This window comes from Anomaloglossus baeobatrachus, chromosome 2, assembly GCF_048569485.1.
Source record: "Anomaloglossus baeobatrachus isolate aAnoBae1 chromosome 2, aAnoBae1.hap1, whole genome shotgun sequence".
NCBI lineage: Eukaryota > Metazoa > Chordata > Amphibia > Anura > Aromobatidae > Anomaloglossus > Anomaloglossus baeobatrachus.
This window is the reverse complement of record NC_134354.1, coordinates 672,128,713-672,140,681: the sequence shown is the minus strand read 5'-3', so window position 1 is coordinate 672,140,681 and position 11,969 is coordinate 672,128,713. Positions and strand designations below refer to the sequence as shown.

General features: G+C 40.8%; 1 protein-coding gene across 1 annotated transcript in view; it reads right to left on the bottom strand.

The window, feature by feature from the left end:
• The window catches only part of SLC4A8 (solute carrier family 4 member 8), a 324,851-nt gene that overhangs the window by 1,367 nt on the left and 311,515 nt on the right, over positions 1 to 11,969 (bottom strand). The window contains exons 24-25 of the mRNA XM_075337135.1: positions 10,827 to 10,928; positions 1 to 8,109 (exon numbers count right to left, since the gene is read on the bottom strand). The exon at positions 1 to 8,109 is cut by the window's left edge and continues 1,367 nt beyond it. Of these exons, the coding sequence (XP_075193250.1) occupies positions 8,097 to 8,109; positions 10,827 to 10,928 (115 nt within the window). The 3' untranslated portion in view covers positions 1 to 8,096. The remainder of the gene's footprint in view (positions 8,110 to 10,826; positions 10,929 to 11,969) is intronic.

Here is an 11,969-nt window from a genome sequence, read left to right as displayed (position 1 = left end):
TTTCATTATCTCTAAAACAAAATAATCTATATTTCTACTAGTGGTTAAGGAAGAAATGCTCATTGTGCCAGCACCATATTTGTATTCCTTCCTTATTAAGGGACCACCAACCTGCTCGAGTGAAGAGGTAATCTGGTGGGGAGTGGGAGAGAAAGACCTGCCTTGACATAGATGTCTAGATCTGAGCGAGAAGGTTTTGTATTTCATTGTGGCTTTGGTAGGCAGAGTGCCTCAAGTTCACTTCACAGAGCTCAGCTCAAGAAGATGGAGTAGCAATTTATTATAAAAGATGTGTGGAGGCAATTCAGTTTAATCATACTTGGCTACTAAGGTCAACCGGGAACAGGGTACCCCATCAGGGGGAGAGGGAAGGTTCCTCAGATTAACGTCCTGTGTTGTGAGTGAGTATAGTACTTTCTGACAAAGATATCAATTACATATGTCCAAATCTCATTCCATATTTATTCACCCTATAACTTAAAAGATTTAAATTTATGACATTAAAATAATATAGTTGTAATATTGCAATATTTCTGATACTATGGACAAAACTACCTAATGTATGCTATAAAGGATGCGGATGAAATCCCATCATCCATATCCATCTACTCTAAATTTAATGAAAAAGGAATACTACTAAATTCTTCTAGGTACATTGTTTCTTATATCTAATAGGGTTGTTTATTTCAATGAGCTAAAGCTTACCCAAATGTTATGTGCTGAAGACCTTTGAAGGGGCATTAAAAAGGTTAAAACTCAAGTATTGTTCAAAATAATAGTGTTTTACAAAAAAGGAAATTAAAAAAATAATGCCAATTTATTTTGAAATTTAGTAAAGATCTGGGTACTACACAAGATGTGGGTGTTCGTGAAGAAGCTGAGCGAAACACGAGTTGGGGTACTGAAACTTTATGAACAGATAACACTGGATGGTTTACTTATGGACACATATCCTGCTGCAATTTGTTGTTAGTTAACCCCTTTCACTGGGAATGTCCAATATTCTAAAAGCCACCAGAATGTATACTGATTGTTATCTATTTTCAGGTTACTTCACCACGTCCTTGGTCTTGTAGGCAGCTTGCTACTATTTTGTGTAATTAATTTTTATTGTATTCTAATAAAATATATATATGTATATATATATATATATATATATATATATATATATATATATATATTAAATACATTGCAATTGTTGCTTCGTGTATCCTGGGTTACACCATTTCCAGGTTCCAGGGTCATTTAAGGATTTAAGTTGTGAAGTGTTGCTTAAAGGGAATCAGTCGCCAGGTTTTTGCTATCTCATCTGAGATCAGCTTCATGTAGGTAGTGAGATTCTGAATCTGACGATCTATCATTTAGGTTACTGGGTGCAGCCGTTCTGACACAATGTGCATTTTTAGCTTTAGTCATGTAGCAGAGTCCAGAGGGCTGTGCCCGCCCACACCAGGCTTTCTATAGCGCTGGTTCATTGATTGTGAGGTATCAAATCAGAGCAGGGGGCGTGCCGGACAACATGGCACAAGCCAGCTTGTCACAGCAATGATAAGGGTCCAGCTGCTAAAACAAAAAGCAAATAAACAAAAGATCGGACTGTGACAACACAGGCATGCCTGAACTTTCTGTCTTAACCCCTACAACATACTGGCTTTAGCTTATATAGCAAAAACCTGCTGACAGATTCCCTTTACTGGAACTTCCCTATATATAAGACATGTTTGGTTTATAATTGCATGTACAATATGACAGGTTTGTTTCAAAAAGAATGTGTCAATATAACAAACCAATTAAAAGAAAGACATCAGTTTCAACTTGTAACAGGGCTATAATTAAAAGTGTAATTTCATCCACCCAACTGCCCCCTAGGTGTCATGCAGGAGGGCTAACAATAAGCCATTTTTATAAAGAAATGTCACGTGTCCTATAATCTCTGTCAGGCAGTAACATTGAAAAGGATCATAACTCAGATGTGTCCACCCTTACTTTTACTTTTCTGTGAATTTCTTTAGAGAAGTCTCAGTAAGTTTAGTTTCTTAAAATCTCCCCAATTATGCATGTGATGTAGTGCAAGTGTATGAAAATACTGACCGATCACGGTCTTCTTTGGCCCACGTAACCACTCTTCAGCTTTGCCGGCTCACAATTGTGTTGGGTAGAGCTTCTTTTCCAAAGTAAGTCTATGAGATCCAAAACGAAACTCTATAGACCTACAATGACAACGCAACTTTTGCTCCACACAAAGCCCTGTATGATCTAGCTAGTCTGAAATTCAGGTCACGTGGGCCAGAAGAGCAGCAGCGCTGGAAACTTAGGAGATGGGGATCAGTAAGTATTTTAATACAGAAAATCTCAAGCCAAAAGAAAAAAACTATTTTTTCACTTTATCTAAAATCAAGAGTCAGATTGCATCTCATAATCCCTTTCATAGCAGCAGACTGGCTGAAAGAGGTCGTGTGCTAGGACATGTGATTTCTTTTACGCTCTCTTGCTTGCCACTTTAGTTTGTTTGCGGCATTCATTTGCACCCACTAACATATCACAGCTAGTGTATCATACTGATGCCCATTTTTAATAGTTCTTTTCTTTAATTAAATATTAAGCCCTGCCCTGTTCATATTAAAAAATATCTTTCAACAGCTGCATGACAGTGGGACCGAGACCCTGATTCCAGTGATGTGTCACTTAGTTTACTGGATGCAGCAGTTGGGATACAATCCCAGTTTTCTCTGCTGCAGATATAGCAGTGCTCAGAATGCTGAGCCCTATATAACCCCTCCCACAACTGTGATTGGCAGTTTTTTGTGGAGGCTGTAAAGTGACAGCTGCTAATCAACCGTTGGGGTGTGGTTGGACCAGGAAGCACGAGACACCCAGTCCTCCAGTAATTTTCTTCTGCTCAAAGCTTCCCTTTAACAAGTTAGTCTGCTAATGTGTATTTTCACAAGCTCTGTCCCTCCTGTGACCCAGCTCTAGGGACAGTCTAAAAATAAAGAAGCTATTTGGAGGTGTATGATGTTCATGTACAGAAAATGAAAAATTACCAAACATAGTCAAGCAACTTCACCTTATATTGTTACTTAGAACATCAACTAAAAATATAACAGCAGTAAACTGTCACAAAGCAAATTTAGTAATAAAAATACAAGTACATATTTACAAATCCATATGTAAATGGCATAAAAATAAAATTAATGTAAAAAATATCTAAAGGGAATGTGTCATCAGAAAACTACATATGAAAATGAAAATTTTATGCTCAGTGTATTCTCATACATACATACATACATACACCTATATTATATATATTTTTTATTTATTTTTTTAAATGAAAATTGCAAGTTTCACACTGGTACGAGGCCTTGTACTAGACTTTGCAAGGAAGACTTTTGAGCAGTCTCATTACCATCACAGGAAGGATTGCAATGACAGGTCACAGCTCTATACACAATAGACAGCACTGGATTCACCAGCCCTCCCTTCAAAATGACCTTGGCTCAGATCAAAGCTTGCCCGGTTTATACATTGTTAACAAGGTCAGTTTATGGTTGAACTCGATGGCCATAGACATGGGTTGAACTCAGTGGACTTAGGTTCCATTTAAGGTTGAAGGTAGATGTCACCAGGTTTTTCCCTTATGAGCTGCGGCCACCACCAGTGGTCTCATATATACAGAAGTCCAGAATGCTGTATATAAGAGCCCAGGCTGCTCTGTATAATTTAAAAACAGTTTTACACACCTAGGGGACGATCCGGTCCGATGGGTGTCACTGCTCTCAGTCTGGCGCCTCCTCCATATTGTGCGATTGTCATCCTATTTCCCAGCCTTGTGTGCATGACACGTCCTGCATCAATCACAGAGCCGCCTGCATTGTGCTCCTGTGCATGTGCACTTTGATCTGCCCAGATGAGGGCAAATTAAAGTACTGCAATGTGCATGTGCGTGCGGTCTTTGACCTTTCCTCGCACCTGCGCATTACAGTACTTTGCTCAGCCCTGAGCAGGGCACATCAAAGTGCACATGCGCAGGACCACAATGGAGGCCTCTCTGTGAATGAGGCTAAACGCGTCATGCATAAGGGGCTGGTTAGAAGGAGGATGGCAATTGCAAGAAGATAGGAGGCGCCGGAATGAGAGGAGCGACACCCATCGGACCGGATCGCCTCCTAGGTGAGTATAATAAAGCTGTTGTTTACATTATACAGAGCGGCCTGGGGTCTTATATACAGTATTCTGGACTTCTGTATATGAGGGTTCACTGGGGGTGGCCACAGATTATAGGGGTAAAACCTGGTGACAGGTTCCCTTTTAAATACTATGAAACTATTACTGCTTATGCCCAGGTGGATACTGAAAAGAATAAGATGTATCAATTCAATATTAAACTTCATGTGAAAACTGCAAATTTCTGTATTCATTTTTAATATAAATAGTGATATGGAAACCTGAAAAAAAATATTATTACTTAAATACATTGAACATAAAAGCCTGATTTACACACTTATTTTCTGAAGACACATTCCCTTTAAGTGCTAGTAGGACAGAAGAGAGCTTATGAGAAGCAATTCAAGATAACATTTATAGACAAAATCTGATTGGTTTACATATTACCGTAATTAGTTGTTGATTTTTATGCTACTGAATGTTTCTGCTTTCTGTGACTACTTGATTACACGTCCAGTAGGTGGAGCTATTATATCTGGGCGTCGTCGCTGGCGGTCAGGCACACCCTCATAAGAGAGGGTGACATTTATGTTCTTTTGAACGGATTTGTATTATCCCTGGTAGATCTGGCAGATGACGGGTGTAGTATCGGTTCAATTGTACAGCTCTGTTCACCTGAACTTACTAAAAATGATTTTTACAAAGCTATATCAACTCTTATTGCATACAGAAAAATACTGTGAAAGTCAAGGAAATTTAACAGAGAATTAAAAAAAAGAAAGTCTAGATATCACTGAAATTGTAAATCACAACATCTTGTGTGAGTGCTGAGCGTCCGCCACATTTGCCTAGAACTTTAGGTTAATATTCACCCACAGTGATACACTATGCCAGAAATCCGAATTATACAAGGTCTACAGATGCACAGATATTCACATAAGCATGTGCCATAGACAACATCAAGAGCCTGTGACAAATAACTGTTAATTATATATATTCCTCTCTGTCTAGAAGCCCTCGGCTGATGCTGGTAGTACGGTACGTATTTACAGGACACCATTGTCACATGCCTAAAATGCAGGGTAAAGATAAAGGAACGTAAAATATTAAAAAAAAATCGCTTCAAACAACAAAAAACATTGGTCTCTGCGCTCTTATTGCCAAGTCATTAACGAGGAAAATAAAAGGGAATAGACAAAAAAAAGTAAAAATTTATATATCCATTACTCTGTAATAAGGTGCAAAATAAATTATTTACTACACTAGTTTAAAAAAAAGCAGAGAACGGTCAAATATAAAAGTAATGGCCATATTTGTAACATTATCTTAATTGCACCAATGCTGTGTTGCTTAAAAGATGCAGCTCCAATGCAGACTTATGCGTTTCCATGGTTACAGACCCCAAACTGTGTACTGTGATATTGTACTCACTTTCTCTTCCTCATATGTATGGTAGGTTGGCAAGGAGGGGACAAACACAAGTAAGACTGCATGAGTAAACTACGCTCTCAGGATGTGCTAGTGGTCTGTAACCATGGCGACGCATAGGAATACAAAGAAGAGGGAGAAACAAAGTAGTGGAAAATCAACACAGCAATAAAAAAATGGTTGCAAAGATATAAATAGCCTAAGCTCAGATGTAGAAGGGCTGAAATTGTCATTTTTATATTGCAACGTGAATTTCACCAAAATAAGATTATTTAGTAGCGTACTTTGGATCAAAAATGTTGGACATTTTAATCTCCCACCAGGAATACCCTCAAAACAGCAAGGACACTCCTTATTTTTTTATAAGCCCCCTGCCCCTCTAACAGGCTGGACTGCTGCCCAGCCCTATGAAAAAGCACTGTTGGATAGTATATGGTAGGTTTATCTGCAGCCCTATGTAAAACTAGAGGTAATAAATACATTGTAATATCATGGCACAACAAAAGAGAACCTGTCATCAGGAAATTACACCACTAAAGTCAAGTCTATAAAGGCCCTTTAATTCTTATTATATGCATACCGTTCTTGTAGTATTTAGTTTTTTAAATTGTAGAGCATCCCATCTCATTGACATCACACTTCTCTTTCTCCTACCCAAGATTCGGCGCAGATGCCGAATCATTGCCTGGGGTTGTCTTATCAGAGGGGATGGTGCACATGCAGGTCAAAGTGAGAGCCGGCTTATAGATCTGCGCATGCGCTGCCCCTTCTGATGAGACAACGCCACGTAGTGTTTCTGCGCAGGTGCCAAATCATTGCCTGAGGTTGTCTTATCAGAGGGGATGGTGCACGTTCAGGTCAATAGTGATAGCCGGCTTATAGATCTGCGCATGCGCTGCCCCCTTCTGATGAGATGATGCCAGGCAGTGTTTCAGCGCAGGTGCCAAATCATTGCCTGAGGTTGTCTTATCAGAGTGGATGGTGCACGTGCAGGTCAATAGTGATAGCAGGCTTATAGATCTGCACACGCGCTGCCCTCTTTGATGAGACTACGCCAGGAGTGGATTGTGCACATGTGCCAAATCATCACAAGGGATCGTCTCAACAGAGTGAGGCTGGCGCATGCACATATTGTTAGGCCGGCTCCTGCAACATCATTGTGAGCTTACTACACATGCGCAGCGCTGTTTAATGGGATGCCAGGCAGTGATTCGGCACCTGTGTGGACTTTCAAGCAGGGGAGAGAGAATAGTGACCTGGCAGTCAAACACTGAAGGCCGACAGAGGAAAATTAAATAGTGAGACAGGCATGCAAAGTCAGTGTCCGCTGATGGTACTTGTAATTACAACTTCAGAGACAGATCGTTCTGCAATTTCCAAACTAAATACTACAAGAAAGGTATGCATATAGTAAGCATTAGGGTACGTTCCCATGATCAGTAGCAGCGTTTTGCACCCAGTGTTTTGGACGCAGCGTATTTTCGCTGCGTTGTATAGTAGAAGTACAGCGGATGGCATTTTTAGAAATCCCATGTCCACTGTGCTTCTTTACTCCGCAGTGTGACCTGACCTGTGGTGCGGCTTTCCGGCCACAGCATGTCAATGTATGCTTGTGGAAACACAAGTGTTCTCAGAGGTAGAACACAGAGAATATCCATTGCGCCAAGAACCATGATCATGGACATAGGTACTGCGTTCTCCTGAGTAGGACATAAGAGTCTCTGCAATAGGAATGACACTGCGTCCAGAACGCAGTATCTTCCTGATCATGGGCTTGCACTCTTAAAGGGCCTTTACAAGCAAGCCTTTATGGGTCTAATTTTTTTGATGATAGGTTCCCTTTAATGACAAATTCAACACTGCTATATCTTGAAGGCGTCTCTGGCTTCAGACTGCATCTGAATGAGAAAAATAATGGAAATTTTAGACATCCAAACTATATACAAGCACATCCCATAATTCCTGTGTGCACAAACCAAGATCAGGCCCCTATCAGCTGTCTAGATGAGGTGAACCTGTATTTTACAAGACGACCAGCCAATTACCGCCTCTCTGAATATATTGTTTTCTATGTTTTACAAAGCCCTAGACTATACTCAGACTAGCAGTATATAGGAACACTTGTCTTTTAGATGGTAAATACTAGAATTGATAATATACAGTCTGAATGTACCCCACACTGGGGTAATGGGATCTTGTGAGATTCTCAGAATCCTTTTCATGCTTTCACTGAATCCATGTAAAGTGACAGTTGTACATTGCAGTGGCGGAGACTCCCTCTTTACATGTGCGCTGATGGCACTCTATGATACCAGCTTGTTAGAGCACACGCTGAAAATAAATTACAAAAATTATATATCTATATAAGAAAAAAATCTAATGGCTTTAACATGGATCCTTTTTGTGTGAAGAAAATACGGGGAACTCCTTTCAAAAACTGTATGCCACATTTGGGTCTTGGCCTTTCCCTGAGTCATCGCGCTGTCCTTCACATGCCAAGACGTCTATTTAAAGATGCTGCAAAAAAAAATAAAAAAAAATTAAATTATCTTAAATAGTCAAAATTAATTATGTAAGTAGTAATTTTATATAAATATGACAATCCTGAAGGAAGAATACATTAAAAATCTAATTTCCATTATCATGCGGGTGAGATCAACCAGTGTCTGTGACCGGCTTAAGAAAATGGAAAAGCATAAAATTTGAAACCAAATGAAAAGATATTTAAAGGCCCATTGACCTGGAGATAAAATTCGGTAAATTAGTGTTCATAAACATTCTTGTCCCTGATCATCAGCCCATGAACACATGCCACTATAACTGTCGCTCTCACTCTGCCTGTCTCTCTCCGTATCTGTCTCTCTCTATCAGTTTCTCCACCAAAATCATATTTACACATTGACACACAAGCCTTCTTATACTAAGAATGTCCTTCGTTGCCTATAGTCACCAATCAGAGCTCCTATTTATGACCTGTAGTAAAATAGAAGAGCTGTGAGTCTGTCTCTTTCTGTGTGTGGGGGTCTCTGTGTGTGGGGGTCTCTTTCTCTGTATAATAATAATAATAGGAGTCTATAATAATAGATCCGTTCCCTGCTCCATTGACGTTAATGTAAGCAGGTTTCTGGCGAATAACTGTAAAGCGCGGGGTTAAATTTTCCCCTCAAAACACAGTCTATGACGTTCCCTCAGTCAATGAGGTGGCTGTGCAAAATGTCGTGGTTTTAAATGCGACGGTATGGATTCCTTTAGCGGACATACACACACACACACACACACACACACACAAACACTCAGCTTTATGTATTATACTAGCTGTAGTACCCGGGCGTTGCCCGGGATAGTAACGGTCTCTCTCCCAGTCTCTGTCTGTCTGTCTGTCTGTCTTTATTTGTCTGTCTGTATTTGCATCAGTCTATCTGTCTCTATCTCTGTCTGTCGCTATATGTGTCTCTTTCCCCATCTGTCTTTGTCTGTCTCTTTCCCCCTCTGTCTCTTTCCAGGGCTGTCTCTTTCCGGGGCTGTCTCTTTGCCCGTTTGTTTCTGTGTCTCTTTCCACGTCTGTCTCTGTCTGTCTCTCTCTATCCGTCTCCCCACCAACATCATATTACTTCACACATAAGCTTCTTATACTAACAGTTTATTTTGTTCCTATAGCAACCACTGACAGTTGCTATTAATAGCCAGTAGCTCCCACCTCTATTCAGTTTAATGGAAGCAGGATTTTGGAGATTAACTGTAAAGCGTGGGGTTAAATTTTCCCGTCAAAACACAGTCTATGACGTTCCCTGGGTCACATGAGGAGTCAGTGCAAAATTTTGTGATTGTAAATGCGACGGTGCGGATTCCTTTAGCGGACATACACACATACACACAAACACACACACACATACACACATACATACACTGAGCTTTATATATTAGATTAATTGTTCATTAAATGATTGTGGTTTTCATTTAAATAGGGAATGTGCTGCCAACTACATGAAGGGTAATGAAGAGAAGGTATCTGACACTCTTGAATAAATTTGCTCAAGGAGGACTCCAACCCATTCTGTAACAATTTTTAGAAGACTGTTGCCCCTGCAATATTCAGAGCAAGAGAGATTTTTATTATGAGGCAGTCCAAAAAACTAACGTTTCGACCTTTAAGCGGGCTTTACACGCTACGATATCGCTAGCAATTGCTAGCGATATCGTACGCAAAAGCACCCGCCCCCGTCGTGCATGCAATTTCGTGTGATCGCTGCCGCAGCAAACATTATCGCTACGGTAGCGTCAAACGCACTTACCTGGTCGGCGGTGTCGCTGTGACTGCCGAACAATCCCTCCCTCAAGGGGGAGGGACGTTCGGCATCACAGCGACATCACCGCGACGTCACTAAGCGGCTGGCCAATTGAAACCGAGAGGCGGAGATGAGCGGGACATAACATCCCGCCCACCTTCTTCCTTCCGCATTGCGGCCGGCGGCAGGTAAGGAGATGTTCCTCGCTCCTGTGGTGTCACACACACAGCGATGTGTGCTACCGCAGGAGCGATGAACCACATCGATAATCAACCATTACCAATTTTTGGTTTTGGGACGACCTCTCCATGGTGAACGATTTTCACCATTTTTGAGGTCGCTTAAGGTCGCTGGTAAGTATCACACGCTGCGATATCGTTAATGACGCCGGATGTCCGTCACTAACAATGTGACCCCGACGATAAAAGATTAATTATATCGTTGCGTGTAAAGCCCCCTTTAGTCCTGGGTGTGAGCGCAGACGATCAGCAGTGTGGTATATAGAGCATGACTCTAAAAATTGGAGTGCCAAGATGTATTCAGCTGTGATCTCCGGCACGCTCCATGACTCACTGGAGAGATCCGGCACAAACTGTGGAAGACTGTCCAGAGTGGCGCAGATAACAGATGAAGATGCTGGAGGGTGAGTATAAGACAGAGGGCAGGGGACTTACATGTAAAGCATCACTCCAGTGGTGAAATGAAGAAAAAATGCTGCAGTGGTGCTTTAACCTAGAACGGGCAACCTTGGAAATCTACAATAGAACACAAGTAACCTAGCAGGCCTGCGAGATCCAGGTGTGCGTTCTATGGTTAAAGGTGTTCAAGCCTGCAAAGCCTTTTTTTAATGAGACTCTTCTAGCTAATGCTCTCCTCTCTTTCTCGCAGGATACTATATAGATGACAATATACCCCATGGTACATGAAGCATTCCGGGGTGACTCTCACCTTCTCTCCTTTGACTTTGAGCTTTCGGTGTTCATGCTGAGTGCTTTCCACACAGTAGTTTTAGGCATCTCATCAGAGATATTAATTTCAGAAGGATCACATCTAAAAAAACAAAAACAAGAGGCAATGGGAACATCAAGAATCTGTTTTGCTTTGGGAATGGAACCTGCTACCTCGCTCTCCCATCATGACACTATATGGATAAGAGAGGAAACAAGAGGTTTTGCTTCTTTAACTTTCTTCACCCCATTGGCCAGTACTATGTAAAACGAATCTAATAATCTGCCCTCATGTTCCCGTTCTGCACCTCTGGCCATCCCATGCTGCTCCCAGTGATTGTTCATAGCTGCAGCAGTGAAGTCATGTGACATCGGCATCCAATCACTGGGCGCAGCGGCTGAGGCCGTCCACATCGGAAGATAAAGCAGAATAGAACAGCAAAGGGAGTTATGAATTTTTTAACCCTCATAATGCCAACTCCTGGTGCAACTGATGAAGATTTATCCATTAATCTCAATGGGAAGTTTAAAAGGTTATGCAACCACAGAGCAAATCAGTACAACACACCTATAAATTCAGTTTTTTGTTTCTACCTTTCGTTCTTCCCGAATTTCACTTCATTCCCTGCATCCACTTTGCTTATCTGGGGCTCTGCCAAACTTGGCAGCTCCATCTGACTGTTAGGCTATGTGCGCACGTTGCGTCGGTGTACCTGCAGTTTATTCTGCACGTTTTCCTTCCCTTGGTTTTTGACCAAATGGCTTTTGACAATTTTTTAGCGCTAAAAACGCATGCGTTTTTACCGCGTTTTTAGTGCGTTTTTAGCGCTTTTTACCTGCGTTTTCACCTGCGTTTCTGCAGATGCGTTTTTGAGATCAAGACACTGAGAAATAAAGTTGAAATAGTGAAAAAGATTGAAAAAAGAGAAAAAAATTATAAAATTAACTTTTACTAAAATTAAATGGGAAATTATCAATTTAAATGTAATAATAGTGGTTATGCACATTTTTACAGAAAAATAGCTAAAGTTTATTATTTTTTTACATTTAAATTTTCGGTTATTGTGTGTGTGTAAAGGAACATTAGAACCCATTCATTTTTGTCCAGAAAAGCATGCGTTTTTGGAGCCAAAAACGCAGTTGA